General features: G+C 38.7%; 1 protein-coding gene across 3 annotated transcripts in view; it reads left to right on the top strand.

Annotated features, from left to right (window-relative positions):
* Positions 1 to 1,110: 1,110 nt before the first annotated feature.
* IFT80 (intraflagellar transport 80) overlaps positions 1,111 to 19,958 on the top strand; it is a 52,161-nt gene continuing 33,313 nt past the window's right edge. The window contains exons 1-6 of one of the 3 annotated variants that reach the window (XM_026045259.1): positions 1,111 to 1,148; positions 1,940 to 2,098; positions 3,502 to 3,583; positions 4,264 to 4,485; positions 13,579 to 13,689; positions 15,997 to 16,065. In XM_026045259.1, coding sequence (XP_025901044.1) covers positions 3,547 to 3,583; positions 4,264 to 4,485; positions 13,579 to 13,689; positions 15,997 to 16,065 — 439 coding nt within the window. In that variant the 5' untranslated portion in view covers positions 1,111 to 1,148; positions 1,940 to 2,098; positions 3,502 to 3,546. Of the gene's footprint in view, positions 1,149 to 1,426; positions 1,487 to 1,936; positions 2,099 to 3,501; positions 3,584 to 4,263; positions 4,486 to 13,578; positions 13,690 to 15,996; positions 16,066 to 19,958 lie in introns of those variants that run through there. The other 2 variants (XM_026045258.1, XM_026045257.1) reach the window with 2 other exon arrangements.

Genomic DNA, 19,958 nt, shown 5'->3' with positions numbered 1-19,958 from the left:
CACGATCTAAAAAAGCTATTTGAAAGACTTCCTTAGGATTTCGCTTGCACACTTCCCGCATAAAAGAAGAAGGCAAAGCTAGTTAAGAGGAGTCCTTGCTTCGTAAGCAGATTAAAACGGGGCTCCCGTTATTTCAGGTGCCCGGGAAAACACATTGGGGGAGTAAAACGAATTATTTGTCCTCCGGAGGTCGGTCCAGCCGTAGGTGCTGGAAGGGGTGAGGGAAGAGCCGTGCTCCGCTCCCTTCCCCGCCGCCGCTCGCACGTATCCGCCGACACCCGCGGGGCCGGGAGCTGCGCCCCGCCGGCGGGGGAAGGGAAGGGGACCGGCGGGTGCTCCTCAGTAGCGACCCGGGGCAAGCGGCTGCCGCCACCGCCGCCTTTTTGCCCGCTCAAGAAGGCGGGGGGGGAAAAATAAAACACGGGACAAAAAGCCCGCCACTCGCCCCCCAGCAGCATCTTCCGCACGGGGAAAATTCACCCCGCAGAGACCTGCCCGACGGCGGCTCCGCTAACGGCGAAAGAAGCTTCTTCTTTCCCCTCCGCCGCCGCCTCCTCTCCGCGAAGCCGCCGCCCCGGCTCCACCTGCCCCCCGGCAAATTGCCGGCGGCTCTGCCCCAAAAGCGGCGCCCCGCCGAGCCGCCCCCCGTCCACAGCCCAGCCGGTACCTGCGAGTGCGGCGGGCAGCGCCCGGCCGCGGTCGGGCTGCGCGACGGCGGCGGAGGCAGCGGAGATGCCGGCGCCCGCCGCGGCTTTGGCGGCTTCCACACTCGAAAATGGCGCCCAAACGGCGAACTCGAACCGAAATTCGTTAGAAAGGCGCGGGGCATGCTGGGAAGGGAGGGGGCCGGCCGCCCGCCCGCGGGTTTGAACGCGGGGAGGAGGCGAAGGAGGCGCCATCTTGTTTTCCGTTAGTGCGCCGGCGGGGCGGGGATGGGGGTTATATAAATAAAATAAAGCGAAATAAGCCCATTTGCTGGAGGGGGAAGGGAGTAGGCTCTGTTCGGGAGGCCACTTTGGTCTTTTTATGTGTTTGTTTCTTTTTTGGCTGTGAAGCGTGTGTCCAGGGCGAAAGTTTTTTTATTATTATTTTAGTTTAATAGAAATAGGTCAAGGGGCGGCGCTTGGTTGCCCGGCGACGGCGGAGAGGTGATGGGGGACCAGCCACCGCATATATTTTTTATATTAAAAAAATTTAAAAAAAAAATGTTAAATAATTAAAKAAAAAGCAGCGCCCGCTTCCGGAGCGGCGCGAACTGGCGGGCGTTGCGGTGACGCCATGGAGTCGTGTCACCTGGCTCGGCGAGGGCGCGTGAGGTGGCGGTGGGACGAGGAGGAGGAGAAGCAGCGGGGGAGGAGGAAGAAGTCTCGCGGGAAGTAGCTATAGAGACGGCGCCGCTTGGMCGGGCACCGGGGCGGGCTGCGCCGCGGCGGCCGTTGGGGCTCTGCGGGCAGCGGCGGTCGCTGCCTCCTTCCCGCCGCCACAGGTAAAGGGGGAGAGGGGGCGGCAGGGCTGAGTCAGCGCCGCGGCGGGCGGCAGGGAAGCGGCTGAGGCAACAGCGGCCCCCGCGAAACGCTCCCGAAACGCCTCTCTGCTGGGGGGGGGAGCCGCGGCATGGCCCCGGGGAAGCGGCCCGGACGGGTCCTCCCCCGAGGAAGCGCCATCTACGTCCTCGTCCTCCTCCCGCAGCGCCGCTTCCCCGTGCGCTTCGCGCAGCCTTGCTCAATCTCCCGCCTCGCTCGCGCTCCTCTCTCCCCTGACCCAGAACTTCTCCGCGAGGAGGGAAAATACGTGGGATTGTAGTGGAAAAAAAAAAAAAAAGGGGACAAAATGGAGTTTGCGGCTGAGGGGAAGCTGAGCCAAAACGCCTCGTTTGAGGGGGAGCAGCGGCTTTTGGCCTCCCCCTTATCACGGCATCTTGTGTTGTTGCTTTCAGTAGGACTTCCAGCTGATGGGACAGTGTCAGTCAGTTGCCACCCGAACACCTGGACTGGGAACTGCTCTCCAAGCTGCCCTGCAGTCATCCACCGACCCGCTGGTGTCAACGGGTGCCCCTGCATCCCTATGCAAATCCGCCTGTTTAATACCTGAAACAAGGGTGAGCCTTTCTTTTCCTCACGTACACGTAAAGCCTGCTGAATACTCTGTTTTTCAAATATCTGTTACGAAATTCTGGTTTTTGGAAATAAAAGAACACAGAGTTTGCGTGGGAATGTCTGGATGTCTATGTAGTGGGAATGGAAACTGGAAGCTGACAGTGGCAGTGTGCCTGCTCAAAGGCTGAAGGAAAAGTAAGCAATAAAATATATCCCAAGGAGCCCCTGAAAAGGTGGGTTTATGTATGACACGTGCAGAAAACAAGTGGGTAAGTAAAGTCTGTGCATCCAGATAAATGTGAAATATTTTGTTAAGCTGGAGCTTGTATTCAGCTGTGTTAAGCTGAAGAAGACATATATAATACTGTTTTGCTCTGCCTTTTTTCTTTGCCATATACAATCTTAAGGTTACTTTTGTGGAAGATTTTTGTTTTTGAAATTTCTGGTGTGAATACCAGAATATCTGATCAATGTTTCCAATTGGTGATAGTGTATGTGGAGCAGCAATGCAGGTTCTGAACAGCCCAATTAGCACCACCTAGAAACCAAAAATACAATTCAAGGGCCGCTTTTAAAGTTCAGCATAAACTTAAGCCCTTTTTAAATGCCTTAACGTTGATGTCACCACACATTTTTAAAATAAGGGTACGAGAAAGGAGGATTGAAAACAGCATCTTTTATCCCTTGGGCCCAGGAAATCATGTTTTAGGTGTCTTAAATTCTGCATAGTAACACATAATCATTTTTATTCTGAAGAAATTCCAGAAGATCAGAAAATGACACTGTGTGTCGTGATGCTCTCTTCAGAGTATCCTACCTGCTCCCATTCTCTCATTTTGCTTTTGCTGCTTCCTATCCTAAAGAGAAAAAATGGTTTTAACCTGGATCAGTGTCTATCTCCTAGCCAGGCACAGACTCACAAAAGCTTCTTCAAAGAGAAGAGAATGAGAGGGTGGGACCCAGCTGAGCATCTTTTGGAATTACAATGTCACAGTAAAACATCAGGGACACTTCCAAGTAATTGTGCGTGGAAGAGTAAGGTCATCATTTGGTCACACAGGATTATTTTAAGTGCATGGCTCTTTTCTCTGAATTTTCTTACAATTCTTTATTCAGGTATGAAAGCTTTTGGAAAAAAAATTGTGATTCTAAGTTTCTCCCAGCTGCCTTCATGACCATCTGGGAGCATWGGAGAAGTTTAGTGGTTCAGCGTGTAATGTTTCAGCAAAATGCTGCTCTACATTATTTGTTCTTCAGCACATCTAGTGTTTTGGGTCAATTTTGATGATTATTTTGCCATGATACTAATGTAATATTATGTATTTAAAAACTTTTAATTTTGGTATTGGTATCTTCCTTTTTAATTTTAGCTACTTATATATGTGTCTGTTTTGTTTTAATACAGTTATACCTAAACCATCTTTTTTAATGCTCCATCTGAACAACCAAAATGAGGCTGAAGACTTCACTTTTAAAAGAACCAAAACATATCCTTTCTCTCAGAATAAAGCTTAGGACAGCTTGTCACATCTCCATAGCCATTTTGTTAGAAAGGTTTTCTTTACCTCATAAATGTTACAGTAAAATATTTGTAAATTGCATGTGCTTTTTTTTCCCCCTATTTATAATGATAAGTTAAATGCTTTCTCACGTAGTAAACAGGAGTATTGATTTATCTAGTTCATGCAATAAGACACACACATAGATGCTATAAATAAGATCGTAATTTATCTAAATAAAGTAGATATTAAGCACAACCTCAGGTATAAACTCTTGACATAAACCAGCATAAGCCAATTTGAATGACAGCTGGGCAGTTTGCAATTGCCTTGTGCACCAAGACCCCTTTGCAGGTGTAACCCAATGTTTCAATAAATACGCCTTGCAATAAGAATGGTAATTTTACATGGTATAGTTTCAGTCTACTTTTCTACTTCATTCAGAATTCTACCAGCTCTTCTTGACACAAAAGAGCAAAGAAAGTAAGGACTCRCATTTTTTTATATAGGATTTTTTTTATGTAAAATAATCTTCCTTAAACTTCTTAATAGCCTTCTTAAAATAATTCTCCTATACTGTTCCTTCAGTTTTGTACAGCCTGGATGGTTTTTTTCATAAGTTTATTTTTAATAACCAAAGCTTCATGATTTCCTTAATTTAATTATACATAAGGAATTAGTTAGCTGTGTGGGATGGACTACAGCTGATGAGCTATATTCCTGCAGTGATGATCACCACATTATGAAGTGGAACCTGTTAACTAGTGAGACTGTTCAAGTGGTGAGACTCCCGGATGATATTTATCCCATAGATCTTCACTGGTTTCCCAGAAGCATAGGTGGAAAGAAGCAGTCCCATGCAGAGAGCTTTGTTCTTACAAGTTCTGATGGTAAGTCAATTAGAAGTCCTTATCAGTTCAAACCACTTTGTGATATGTCTCTCAATACCTGAGAAATTATCTGCAATTAGATAATTTGCAATAAAGCAAGTTCAAATACCTGTAGACCAGTTGCACTCATGTAAAGTGAATAGCTGTTGTAAAATTCATACATAATTCTTGTGATTTTCTGTGATACAACATTGTCAAATATACTTCTACCAGCAGAGAKATCATTTTTTACATAGGATCAATTTCTAGCGTTTGGTAGCTCTTATTTCACATTTCTCTAGTTCATAAGCTTGTAGCTTTAATATCTATACAGATACCAAATCACCTTAAGTTACTGAAACTGAAGATGACCAAGCTKGTGAGATTGATATTAAACATCATGGTTAAGCAATTTATCCCATTTCCAGCTAATTGTGACCAAAATGTGACTGGAGTATCTTATGTCTGCCTTCTGTGAAGCTCTGGATGTCTTTCTGAAGCCTCTGGTTCTGTGTGAGGAATAGAAGGCTACACTGTATGTCCAGCATATTGGCACACTCRTGTTCAATATACAGCAACTTGTCCAGTGTACTAACATACTAACACYAGCATAGTCTAATATAGTAGTTCCTGTATTCCTGTTTGTGGATTCTGGTTCATAGGAGAGAGGTTTGATGGATTGCTTCATTTTTTTTCCCTCCTCAAAGAGACTAGACGTCGAATTTGTCCGACTTACAGTTAAACTGTTATGTGAAGGCACATAAAAGGCACTTATCCTCAAATCAGTGAAGAAATGTTAGCTAGCTAGTTTCACTAGGTTCAAACAATTATGTGTCTTATGAAGCACTCCATACAATTCCAGAGTTATCTCCTTTCTTTAGTACTGTAACTTAACAGTATTCAATGCCACCAGGAACTTCCTGTGTATGTTTCTCTGTCCTTCCCTCATCCCTTTTCTTCTTTAATTAAGGGACTTGGATGCTTTTCTTCTTGATTGTTTGAAATGAATATGAAAAATAACTATTAAAAAAACTCTTCTTTGACCCTGTTTTTTATTTCTCTTACTAAGACCTTGCAAAGTTGCAGCTATAGTTCAAATGAGTGTTTCTTCCTGCTCATAGTAGGTTTGAAACCTGGGTTATATCCTCTCCAAAATCTGTTCCTTTACATAATTTCCTTTTATAAAATTATGTTGAAATAAAAATTCTATGAATTAACAAGACCTTGGTATAATTGGGGACTGCCTGTCTGATAATTCACAGACTAAAGCCTTCTGAGGAGAATCACATGTTAGTTCATGAGTGATTTCTGATATTTCCATGTGCTACATTCAGGAACTTGGCATACAAGTGCATTGGAAGAGGTCTGTGATTTGCTCGATGAAGTTGGACAGTCTTTACCCAGATCCTAACTTTTTATACCTGTTTCTTTCGGTTGAAAATGCTGTGTAAGGTTTCAGCTTTTAGCTTCAAGCTAGTCAATTAAACTAGCTTGCTGAGAAGTGACAAGTATGTGCCACAAAGAAGTGGATAACGTATAAACACTCTAAACTTAGCTGATAGTCTTTTGACAGAGGTTAAACTATTGGTGGCAAAGCTGTATTTCTACACAGGTGGTGGTGGGACTTCCTCAGCACTGAACTGCAAGCAAGATGCTGCTGTAAATCTCTACCAGGATTTTTTTTTTTTTCAGGCAGAACAGCAAGAATCACAAGCAGTTGTTGAAGAGACTTTCCATCAGGGGAATAGTGGCCATCTGCCCATGACTTATTGATGGTCTTCATGGGGACCTACTGGGTTTTTAATGGGACTGATGGATGTTTCCCAGCTAACTCCTGCCCATGCTTTGGCTAGAACACTGAATTTGTAGCTCTCATATGTTTTCTTTGGTGAGGGGAACTTACTGAAGACTTTTTGGCTAGCTTCGCTGTGAGCTTGATTGGGAACAGAAGGTTTGTTACCTGGCATTAGCAGACTAGAGCTGATGCATCCAGCATGGTTTTTTGTTTAAAGGGAGAGATATAATATGTATTTGAAAAAGGTAGGAAAAAATCTTTCCTTGAATGAAACTCTGTCTTTTTCACTAACTACTGGCAACAGTTGCACTTAAAAATTAGAAAGGCTGCGGAGGCCAAGATTTCTTCAGGGTATTCTGTACTTCCCAAGGAATAAACGCACTAAACTTATGGAACAAAAGTAGGACATCTTTTGGCCAGTGTTAGCAGATTGGCTCTCTATAACTTCCTAGATGCACATGGCAAGGGAAGATGAGGAAAAAAGTTTGACAAAGTAGAATCATAACTTTTGCAATACCTCATGCTCAATTTTGCTGTGGATTTTAGGCAGCTGGGGCTAATGATGCACTATCCACAGAGCTCTTAAAGTGAAAACTCAAAAGGAAGGTTCATTCATATCAGTTAATAATAGTACATACACATAGTTTTATATTATTTCTTTTGTGTTATTTAAACACAGACTTTCTCCCCAAAATCAATAAGTGATGTTAACTGACCAGAGTTCTGTCTTTGAGCATGAGTTTTTCCTTTTTTTTCCAGAGTGATAGACATGGGATACAGGGATTTCTGTAATCAAATATATGCCCTAAATCCCTTATTTCCCTTTCCTTTTTCTTTCTCAAAGTATTTTYATTTGTAATATTTGTAGATATCTGAATTATGTGTAGTAACGTGCATGACAACTGTACCCTATCAGGTTTTTATTAATTTATTCTGTCAGCTTTCCTTTTTTAAAATAATGTTACTAATATATTCTGCTTGAATAATACTTTGACAGTTGAACTCTGACAGTTGAAGGAATATATATGGATATTTCTTCAATATCTATATAATGGATAAGTATATGGTAGTATATTTAATAATATATACTACCTTAATGAAAAAGATGACTTAAAACTGTACTGTATTTTTACTCATTTTTTTTTATATCACTAATATATGTAAAGAAAATGAATTATGTTCATAGATGTGTTGAGAGGGGCTGAAAATCTTTTTTGTTTATTTTTTGTTTTTWTATGGAGTGCTCAAATAAGAACGTTATAGGACCTGTGCGCTCTGAAATACCTTTATTCAATCTGCATGTGAAGCCTGATGCAACTGTAGATAAGAGATTGGTTCTGAAGTATAATCCCTAGCAGGTATGCAGGAAGTATGCTCTTCTGAAAGTGGCTTAAGTGGAAAAGAGCCATAAAACATCCTTGGGAATAAAGATTCTTGAATAGCACYATGTAAAAACAGATCCCAGCATCTCGTTTGGGATTCATTAGGATACCTGTGTAAGAGTATTTATTAATTGCTAGATGTTAAATTTGTCAAAGTGACCTGATTCAAGGGCAGAGGCTTAAGGGCAGGGATTCTGGCTTTTTCACTTGATGTTTATTGCTCTGCTGTAGATTCTAATAGTGTGCAACTAGCRGATCCTAAAATGAGGTCTTAATGTTGACCTGTGTTTTTCTTGGGAAGACCTTTGTTTTCATGTACTTTAATTTCTCATGACTTTTTTAGAGAAGCCTTCATTGTTTAATCTAAATTTGTCATCAAATGAGTCTAATGATTTCCACTACGAGTAGTAGTGTRAGCAAGGTCAGCAAAAATGCTTTTTCATATGATTTTTTTTTTTAAATGAATGAAAAAAAAGAAAAATATAAACAATCACATAGCTATGTCTTTGTGAGAATTCATATACATTTTAGATTGGATAACTCCCAGAATTGCCTGGCTTGTGGAGATCAGCTTGGTTAGCTTTCRGTTTTTTTGAATATAGCTTCTTGCATGTGGTGTTAACTTATTTGGTTACCCCTGCCTGTTTTTTTTTCAGCAGTATTTTTATTTTGCTATTTTAGATTTTTTTTTCTAATGCTTTTGTTTGGTTGGTTTTGTTTTTTTGTTTCTTTTTCAAGAGCGTGGGCCCTGAGAATTGCCCAGTTCTCACAAGTCGCTAGGGCTTCCCGTTTTGATGGTGCTGTAGCTGGAGCAGGTTTTGCCTGCTCAAAGCCTGCAGCCTTGCCCCTTCTCCCAGGACGGCACAGTCCTCAGGTCTTCAGTTGGGTGACCTGTGTTTGGATAATTTCCACTGTTCAGAGCATCTCCTTGGTACTAGGCTGTCACGTACCACATGTCAGCATCTGGGGCCAGTGTCGTAGGGGGCCTGTCTGGTGGAAACAAGGAACTTCAGGGCTTCTTGTTGGGTTTCAGCTACCTCCAGAGACGAGGGCCCCTTCAGTCCCTGCAGTTATCATGGGAAGGGGCTGCTGTGATGGGTAAAGGTCAAACTAATGAGTACCTGATTTGCAGCATGGATTGCAAAAGGTTCATGCAGAGAAGAGTTGTTGTGAATGCCCTAAGTGAGGGAAACGATTCGGCAGAAGCCCTTCTTGGACACCTGAGTCCAGCAACAAAAGTTGGTTAGGTTTGCTGTAATTTATGGAGTGAGTTATTTTTTTACCATGATTAATTCATGGCAATGAGATTTTCACTTTTTGCCTTGCTCCCGTTAGTACTTTATTTCCTTTCTTGTGGAGTAGTTCCGCATAGTAACTCATGCTAAGAGAGCAGCCCACAGCATTGATGACTTCAGTCTATAAACATTTATTTTATGAAAAACTGCTCATAAGATGTATTTACCAGCAAATGATAATTCATTGCTGTTATTGTGAAATTGAAGTAAAAAAAAGTACTAATCTAATTTACGAAAGAATAAATTAAGATAAAATTTAATAGCAAAATTTCAGAGATTTTTGTCTCCCAGTGCAAGATAGTGTTATTAGTAGAAGGGACGTGCACAGATTTCTTTTTTTGATGCCCTTCTGAGTGAATTACTGCATTGTAGGTGTATGAACAAATTTTATTTCTTTATTACTATTTTAAAAACATTTTCAAGTTAAAATTTTGTTTAATTGTTGCTTATATAATAGGTCAAGCCTGCAATTTTCCTGCAACAGCTAATTCATCTCTGTGATAAGGATTCTTGGAAATTTGCTGAACCCAATGGAAATTGAGTATAATGTCTTTCCACGGTTGCATTAATTCCTGGTTGAACTCCAGATGTTTGTGAAATTAGAGCAAATGTAAATTTAATCCTCTCGGGTTTTCTTCTGAGTTGCATCTCTCTTGTGGAATATGTTCTTTTAATTCATACTGAGGTTGTTGCTGCCTTTTTTTACAAAAGTAAATAAAATGTTCAGTTTTCAAGTGCTTATCAAGCACAAATTTATAAGTAAATAAACTTTTTTTCCCCCAACTTTCTATGTTATTGCTAGTTTTACATTAGGTCAGCATTTAGGAGTCTGTGAAAGCTAATGAGCAAAACATACATGTTTTATGTTCTGTATTTGAATAGGCTGCTAATCTCCCACTTGAAATTCTTCCAGAACTGGAGAGTCACTTTAAGCTTGAGAACAGCTTCTGGTTTCAGGACTTAATAAAAAGAAAGGACCAGTATTTTGCAGGTCTGAGGTTTAAAGTAAGGTTACAGTTGCTTTACTCCTGGCTTCTCCAAATGTATAGGTAACATTTTCCCTTAAGTGTATATGAGAACTCAATAAGTTATAGTTTTAAAGGCTCTGCAAGGCAAGGTTTAAGTTGAAGAACAGAACAAGATAGAGTGAGCCACTGAAACTTTGCTTGTGGAGCAAATTGTCTGTGTGAATGACGTGTGAAAATGCAGAATCTAATGAGTCGTATCATTTGACCACTATTATTGTGTTCAAAAAGTAAAGGAATTACAGAAATAAAAGGAAATACAGAAATTCCTTTACTACAGTAAAGGAAATACAGAAAAAAAGGAATTACAGGAAAAGGAATATAGAAATACAGAATTACAGAAATAAAGATGATATCTATGAAAACTTGATTTGGCCCTATTTGGGCGTAAGTATATCAAGAAAATATTTAAATGCATGATCATGTTTTTCTGGATGACTTCTGACATAGTGTCCGAGAGGAACTTGCTCTTATATGAAAAAATCTTCTTCTTACTAGGCTGGGCTTTACTGTACTTCACTATTTGGAAGCTGCCTCATGAATAAAGTAGAAGCTTGTAGAGTGGGAAAGAATGTAAGTAGGAGCTTGTAGAATGGGGAAGGATGCAAAAGATTGTTAGATCTGTTGAATGTTTCCTGGTATAGCAGGATTTTGCCCTGTACTCAGTGACATCTCCCGCTGTGATCCTGGTAATGGGACTTCAGGTTTCATTTTAACTTACTTATTCTTTTGTGTGTCCCATTGAGGGGTTTGTGTACAGGAGGGTTGAGGCCTCTCAGATTCCACTTGGGGCAATAGAAAGTAGAGTTCAGATATACAAAATGCCATCGAATATTATGTATTCTTAGAAAAGTTCTGTGATGAAAAAGCGTTTGAGAAGTCTGCCATGGAAAATGTCTTGGCTAAGGAATGAACAAGCTTCTTTTAAACCAAGCATTGAATAAGACAGATGATCAGATAAAGAAAAATATATGTTTTTAAAATATTAATTTAAAGCCAGAGAAGACCATTTTGACAATTTTGTCCAGAAGATAGCATCAGCTGAAGAATTCCTAGGAATTCTCTTATTGGTTCTATCTTGAGAATAATGCTAGAAAAAAACATCTTTTGATTACTGAATATCTAACAAAACTAATTTTTAATTGGCAATTGTTGATTTCCTGTACTATGAAAAATCTATTGCGTATTCAAAGAATAATTTAAATTTTTGTGACTACAGACGAACAAAACAAAAAAATCTCTCTAGGGTGGCAATACTGATGCTAGGTATGTATCAACTACCTTGGAATTTGCATTATACAGTATATAACAGATATGTAACGGATTTCTGGTCCAGGTAGATTTTTATCTCTAGATTTTCTTCTTATGTGTTTAGACCCTGCATCTGTAGGATTTAATGTGAGTGACGTAGCTATTCTAAGACTCAATTACTGGTTTTATCATTAGGGTCATTATGAATGAGTGTGAGATTGAAAAAAAAGTCATGACTTTTATGAAGACCTCACAGTGACTTTTATGAAGATCTCACAGTGTGTGTCTGATGTGTCTTTAACAATTTTGTTCTGTGCAAACAATTTGGTTTTGTCCGGTAACATGAGAATATTCCACACATCATCTTAATGATAAATGTTTCTATAAAACTTCATTCCACGACTCTAATTAAGGATGACATTTGGAATAAGGCCATCTGGTATCATCTAGCAACATGACCCTTAATTAAAAAAGATTATGCAGAAATCAGTTGCAGCTGTGTAAACTGCGTATCAAAAATGCAAAAAGTTTTCCAGTTAAGGAATAGGATGGGGCACCCATCTACTGCAGACAGTGAAGGTGAGGGAGGTACAACAAACCAGGAGTTGCAAACCTCTGAGTTCTTGCACTTTCTTAAAYGCACAGCTAAAAATATCTTTTAGTCCTTCAAAAGAAAGAAAATAAAGGCCACTTTACAAATCAGACTGCTGTAACAGTGATATTCTTTTGTTCAGCAAAGTGGTGCACTGCTCTATCCAAAACAGAAGCTAATAGAAGGAAGGTAATTGAGGATTCAGTAATGCCAGGTCAGACAATGTATGTGCGAGATACATTGAGATTAAACTGAGACAAGTGTAATAGAAAGTGGAATAATGTGTTAAAATTCTAAAATTCAAAAGATCTGGTACTGAAAACTTTAAAAATCTAAGAATTAACTAAATGATAGCCAGTCTACCAAATGTTGTTGCTGTGTTTTCTTTTTCTTTTCTTTGAAATATGCCAAATTTAATCTGGGAAGAAGACAAAAGAAGTTGTTTCAGGCTTCTTAATGCTTAACCGTTACCATCTTGGCTACTGTGATGTTAATATGCCTGTGGTTTGAAGGGCTACTGCATTTTACCTTCTGTGTAGCTCATATTTAACTCTATTATCACCTGCACATGCATACTAGTTTAGATAGTGTGTTTCTTAAATAAAGGTGTTTTTAGTTTCTGCTTCTCTCTCAAGTAAGCTTATTGGATACAGTATTTTTATATGGTTCAAATGCCGTTAAACTTTGCATTAGTTGGTGGCTTTTAAAAGTTGTTTGGGTTGATGAAGATGCTCAGGTCCAGCTGAGGTATCTCAATGTCTTTCTCTATTCTGCCTAATTCCTCCTGATAGGAGACAGAGAGAAGGTAGCTTAACCTGTGGCAATCAGTTCTCCTTCATGCTTGTTTGTAAGGGCTATGATTAAAAAAAAAATCCTCTCATAGGGACTGCAAACACTTAAGAATTCCCTTGGTAAGTGAAAATATGCTCTTCCTTCTCTCCAATATGCTGCTGATCTGGGATACTGCTGCTTAACCCAGTATGCCCAGGCTCATTCATATCCTCAGGCAAGAGGGTCTTATGCAATATGTTCTCAATGAAAAACTCGTCCTGTCTCAGGTGAGCATTTGCACACACTCAGGGTGAGGTACATGGGTACTGCTTATCTCCAAGGATTCTGGTCACTCTGAAAATTACTTGTATTATCTCACTGTCTTGCAGATTAGATCAAATATTTTTTAAAGAGTTTAATTTTAAAGTAGTTAATTTGAATCACCGAGCTATTCTAAGCCAGGCAGTTGTTCTGCTGCATGTTTCCTTCGTCTGCTCTTTGGTCCAGTTAAAATTTGATCTTCCTGGGTTTAGGCAACATCCCTCATTTGGAAAGAAAAAGACTTCCTCCTGCTTCTGTTGAACTCATTAGTAGCTCTGTTTTTGGTCTCTGTGAATTTCCACAACAGCCCCATCAGGCAAACAGTAACATTTCCTCGGAGCGAGGCGCTCGGTGGCACTCAGGTTGTGCTCCCTTTTGCCTTCTCCTTTTGGTGGTGAGGGGTTTTTCAGAACATATGAGAGAAAACACAAGGACTTTTCTGAGGTGAGGTACAGCGCATCAAACCTTGTGTGCGTTACCTTCCAGACAGTGAAATAACACTGAGGAGTTGTGTCCTCAGGAAAAGTGCAAGCACTTAGAGGGATGGAAGTAAAATGTATGGGCAAAATAAAGATCAGCATGGCAGCTGAGTTACAAGTACTGTCYTTCTGCAAGAGATTGATTGATTGGGCTTACCATAGTTGTGAATAATACACTMTTTCTAACCTGAGCTTTTGTTTAGGGAAATTCCACTTGATTTCAAAATCAGGAAGACTAGAGAAGAGCGTAGAGGCCCACGGTGGAGCCGTGCTAGCAGCAAGATGGAATTACGAAGGAACAGCTCTGGTAACAGGTATGCATACTTACAGCAAGGGCTTTGCAAACTAACACAGCAGAACAGCTCTTTCAAAATAAGACCTTTCTGCTTTTTAATTTTTTTTTTTTAATATACAAAGTTGACATATGTTATGCACTGAAAGAATGGAAGGGCACACAAATGTAATCTTAAACACAATTTATGAAACATAGCTTACTTTAATAGTATTTATGAAATGAAGTACTTCTGAGGTTAAATGCAATAGAATATTTTAGAGAAAATAATCTTAAAAGTAAATCCTTGACATATATTTAAAAAGTGTAGACCCAGACTTCATGTCTTGTATTGTAAGTATATTCATTTTGAATGGGTAAACTGAGTGTGTTAAGTGTTCATGTACTGACCTAGCTTTAAATTTTCATGTAAGATAGGGGGAATGGAAACACAAAATCCACAATACAAATACAGTTAATTAAAATTTGTAACTCCATTTTTTAATGTTCCCGTTAGAAATGAGTTTATAATCATCTTTTCTGAAAGAGGTTAATTTTGTGATACTTGATCAAAGCTGTTTTAGAAGAATATTCTCTAATTTTTAATTACTATTTTAATCTGTATTAAAGCTAGTAAAAACATTTATYATTTTTAGTAATCCTATTTCTTAAAGGTTATTCTATTTACTGGAAAATAAATGCTTTGAATATCAAAACGTTTCCATAGATAGTGCACACTTCTTCAAGAAGCATATTTAAGTGAATTCTTTTTTTCCCCCTCATCTGTTACAAAAGTGGTTGCTAAGTCAGTACTTCAGTATCCCGGCACATGACACTGGAGTTTTTTGGCCACCGGAGTTTACTGAGGCCTCAGGAACACGTTGGATGTGCCAGTGCTTCTTGATTATTTGGCTGGTGCAAATCCAGCTGCTAACTAATCCTGTTCTCCAACAAGGCTGGGAAAGGGATCTTCCAGCGTCTGTATCACTACGTGTCTTTTTGTCCTAAATCTTCTGGTAATTAGTTGCTTTTGGCATTTCTGTCAGAAACCTCTAACTCGATGTTCAAGAGAAGCTAATTGCATTTCCTGTGATAGACTTCTCCTTAGTGGGATTTCTGGTGGTGTCAGGATTTTATGCAGCCTCCTGTTGTTCTAGCACAGCTGATTTCTTTGTACAAATTCCAAGTCAGTCCAGAAGTACTGAAGATAATTTTGGATCTGCTTGTCTCCAGACTCAGTCTGACTCTAAAATGCTGCCTGAAGGAACTGGCATGTTCYTCTTAAATCCCAGAGGGTTCTTTTTAAAAAGAGATTTGCTTCAGGAACGTCTCCAAAGGAAAAAAAAAAAATCAAAATTGCTTTTTCAATCTTCTTTTGGAAAGACTCCATGATCCTTATGGGGAAGATGTGAATTCATCACCATATCGAAACTGTGTACTGTGAGAAGATCTACTACTCTTACACTGCARCTGTGCTTGGAGGAATAGGGAATCGTTGAGAACAGTGTATCAGTTAAAATACCCTTTGAAGTTCTATTTTAGCAGTGTCAGATGTGCTTGAATAGGATCTTCTAAATAGTTTTGGTTATGCTTTTTAAAGGTTTAAAGCTAAATTTGCATTAGAATCTTGTAAGTAAAGTACCTCCCAAAAGGGAAATGATATTAAGAGTAGTGGTGAACTTTTTTACCAATTAGCTGAATTTAGGAGCTTTAAATATAGAGCTGTATTTTTCTATATGCTGGCACGTTGAGATGTGTCTTACTTATGTACATTTAACTAACTTTCCTGTATAGTGTATAACAACTTAATCTTTAATAAATTAACCAATTTTCTTGGTAACATGGAAATAMATTATAAAATACTAATTTTCTGAATGGAGCCTTCATTTATCTTCATTTTCACCAGTTATCAACTGTGAAATGTCCAGTTTAATATGTGTTCTCTTTGGATACCAAAGAGACTCATTTCATCGGCTCCTGGGCCTTTGAATTGTAAATAAATACATGAAATGAACTAGTAATGCTGGGTTAGAAAATAGCAAGCTTGGGATACATAAACAGTGATGGATCTCTCTTCAGGAGCAGCTTCGAGTAAGCAGACTATTGGGAGTTTCAGTAGAGGAAGAGGTTTGGTGATACAGTCTTAAATATTTTTTCCTTAAAATATTATCTTTTTCCTTGTTAGGAAGGATACTAAACAGTATTTACCAGTAGAATGACCTGGTGTTTTAAATAAATATATTTTAACTTTAAATATTTCCTAAAAAAAACACCCTACATTTATAATTACTATAATTAGTAGATCTTTTATTGCTTATAATTGATGATTTCTATAAATTTCTACTTACAGTTGGTGAAGATGGTCAAGTGAAAATCTGGTCTAAAAGYGGTATGCTAAGATCCACTTTAGCTCAGCAAGGTAAGCTAAGTTTCTTAAGTTTCGGAGCAGTTTTTATTTTTGGTATAAAACATATTGAAATAATGAGCTATTGACTATTGAAATAATGGAATGGTTTAGTTAAGGAATTTAAGGCCTAGATCGGCTCACTTAAAGAAAACTATAGTTGAATTCAGTCGAAACTGGATGTTTGTGTTGGCAGGTAGAAGTTTGTCCATAGGTTTTGTTAAACTGCTGTGTTCTCGTTAAACTGTTGAAACTCACCGAAATTGAAATTCACCGAAATTGTTGAAATTCACCAAAAACCAGGAATAAACCTCTTAACACCAATGTAGTGTTAAGAAACCGGCGTTCACTTTATTGCAGCACTGGATGCACGGGGGATGGCTCCACCGATGGTGCATGCCCAAGGGGCTGGTTGCTAAAACTTTTTATTTCTCTATTATCTATTTCTATCTATCTCTATTATCTATATCTATTTCTCTATTATCTACATATGCATTAAATTCAAGGAAATGATCATATGTATTCATTCCATTTCCTGGAACTAATTACAATATACTCCACCCTCACACACATGTGCCGTCTGTCCCTTTGCTGGTCTCTGGTGGTCCTGTTGAGACCCCTTGGTGGTCGTCTTCCAGGAAGCCGCTTCCACATATGGCTTCATTTTGGCTCAGTAGACCCTGTTTTGGTCCTACTGCCCTGTYTCAGCCAGTTCCTCGAAGATACGCTGGTCCTTATCTTCATCTTCAACCGGCGTTTGCTCCTTTTGTCTGTGTTCTCTCATGATGTCCCAGTAACACTTGCTGGTTTGTCCATATTCTCTCATACCAGCAACAGCAGCGAAAATATGGCCTTGGGTGCATTTTCTTCTGGGGTTTCTCACAACAAAACCACACTGAAAATGCCTCTTTTTAAATAAGAATGCTTGTCTGGGAAAAAAACKTATTATTAGATTGTAAAATCATTAGAAGAATAAAACTAAATGCCTTCTAGTACCTTYACTGCTTCCAGTGTGTTCCTGTGGACCTGCCAGAGATCATTATGCACTCTCAGAAGTGATATTCCATTCTTGTCTAATATTGACTATTATTATTTTTGATTTAATCGCTGTTACCATTAGAGAAAAACTACAGCTGTTATATTTAAGATATAGTATTTATCATGTAACTCTATGTCTTACTACAATAACACTTATTTCCTTTACTCAGTCAGCATTTTTAGTCAGTGTTTTCAAAGGAGGAGCTTCTCAAGTGAAAAACAGCTGATGGTCTGTTTAGTCTGCTTCTAAATTACCATATCTATTAAGAATTTCTTATCAAATGATTTCTTTTTTTCAAGGATAAAGCATAATCATATTCTTTTCATGCAGATGTGCTAACTACAACCCATAGTATTTTTTTTCTTTCCACTGCTGTTTTTACTTTATTTTGGCTCAGGTTGTGTTAGCAAAATTTAAGGAAATTGATAAAATATTTATCTTTTTTTTGGTGCTTACCATTGTTACAGCAATAAGTGAACTGTTTGAGTTGAGGTAACAATTGAAGTAGCATTTGTGATGAACACAAAATAAATTTTGCTACAGCTTTCAGTTTTTCTGTTACAGGTTTTGAAATGTTTACTTTTTGGCTGAAATTGTTAAAATTGATCCCTCCCGTAAGAGGGTTTTTAGTGTTATAAATGTATTGGAAACCTTTTAGTTTTTTAATAAGATTAGTATTATCAAGAAAAGCACATATTCTAAAATGAAAGTATTCTTGCAGTATTTTCACGCAACTGCTTCAGTTCCTAAAGAATCCTAAAGCTTCTGCTGAGCCTAAAGAATCAAAGAATTGAAAATAATTCATTCATTTTTAATGCAAACCCACTGATTCTTAAGGTGAAACTGGCAAAAACAAATATAAAAGCATTGCCTAAATGTGTGAAAGATGAGAAAAAGCGTTTATAGGTTAACTTCCTCTGTCCTTTAAAGCTCTTAAGAGCCCAGGTTTAACAATTGACTTGAGCCACTTCCTACTGAAGTGAGACCTAACCTTACTCTTAGCTTTGTAACTACAGTTTTATGCACACCAGAACATTCCAGTTATTGTTATTTAAGTCAATTTAAATTCACATTATTTTAAAGAGTAGCACTGCAAGCTACAAATACAGTTTATACACCTTTGCTATTTAAAATGTGCAAATTTTTATAATCATAATTTCTAACATTTATATACTATTTCAGTGAAAATATCAAGCTAGATTTGTTTTTCAGACTTGATACATTAAAATCATGTGACCTTTTGACGTTTTTTAGAAACCACATGCACCTGGGGTTGGGTTAAATGTCAGACCCTTATCTCTTTCTAAAACAAATTATCTAAATTCTTTCAACCTGTTGAAGGCATTTTAACCACAGGAGTAAAGGTAAAATGTATTTCAGTTCTCTTAAGGAAGTTCATATTCAGATGCAGTGTGTTTTTCATGCTTACAAGGTAAAAAAGATAATTTTTTTTTTTTTTTTTTACAAAACAATTGAACAACACAACACACTCTACAGTGTTTCTCAATTCATGTGTTTTAAGTTTCTTGTGTTTAACTGTACTTATTTTGAGGTCTCATACTTAGTTTGATGAAGCTTATAAGGCAAGAGCCTCCTTCCAGTGTGCTAGAATTGTRCTCCTTCCAGTGTGTACAAGCTGAATTTCGATTGATTTCTCAGAGATTCTCATATGGTGTGAGGGAATAATTGTGTCCCCATGAAATAACTGCATTTGTGCATTAAGATAAGATCCTATGAGGTTCAAAAGCCTTTAAACTTTTAATTTGTAGGATCAGATTCCTACAGAATATTCTGTAAGTTGCTGACATACTTGGCTTCACGATAGGATTCTGCAGATTTTTTGTTGATATTGTTTAAAAAAGTATGTTATGTTTGAGCTAATTTTGCACTTTTGTTATTTTCTTAGGAAATGAAAGGATTACCATTGCTACCRCTCTTTTTACTCATTCCTGTCTTCGTATTAGAAATAAAGTTTCAGACCCTTATCTCAGAATAATGGTCCACATTGCCTGTTCTATCTTCGGATTTTTCTTCACTACAAAAACATGGATATAGATTTCTTTCCTTTTTTAGCCTTTTCAGTACTTCTATAGAGTATTCCGGCCCCATGTCCTTCCAGCATGCTGATGCATGGAATAGTTAGTTTGCCCCAGCAGCCTCCCTTGCATTCAGCCCCAGCAGTACTGTTGCTGGTAAGACTGCTTTGTTCTTTGAGTCTTATCTTGCTTTTTCATCCTTAAATTATATTCTTCCCTTTGTCTCTCCTTAACAGAAAGCTATAAAATTAAATTGCTCTATTTGCAATCCTTTGGGCTTCCAGGTGATGCTGTGCATTGATATATGGGAATGAGGTAATATTTTATCACAGCTTCCTTTGTTATATCTTGGTGTAACCCACATGAGTGTGCCTAAAACAGGATTGAATCAGCGTGTTCTGTGATGCATGCGTGGCAGCAGGACTGTGCTCAAAGTATCCCTCCTCCTTTGCACCAAGCCGCCAAGCTGTAAAGGGTAGGATGTGCAAAGAGTCAAAGAAAGAGCAACTTTAATAGCACAACTTTTATGATATGCTGTAGAACTTGATTATTTGGAGTGAAGCCCTCTAACCCTCTTCATCCCCTGCTCGGTCAGAGGGATTGGCCATGGCAATGCAAAGAAGAAAATGAAGGAGACTGCAAGTGTGCCTTTCTCATTACTATCAAGATTATTCCTGCAGCACCATTTCTTTAGCTCATCCATCAATAATTGGAACATAGGTTGCCTTTTTAGTTACTGAAAGCAAAATCACACCACTTGCATTGTACGTCCTTTAATTACACATTAATTATTGTGAAGTGGGACTTTAAGACACAACTCCTATTTTTGTGCT

Source organism: Nothoprocta perdicaria, unplaced genomic scaffold (genome assembly GCF_003342845.1).
Source record: "Nothoprocta perdicaria isolate Ctin4 unplaced genomic scaffold, notPer1 scaffold_4, whole genome shotgun sequence".
In the NCBI taxonomy this organism is placed as follows: domain Eukaryota; kingdom Metazoa; phylum Chordata; class Aves; order Tinamiformes; family Tinamidae; genus Nothoprocta; species Nothoprocta perdicaria.
This window is presented reverse-complemented; position numbering and strand designations above follow the sequence as displayed.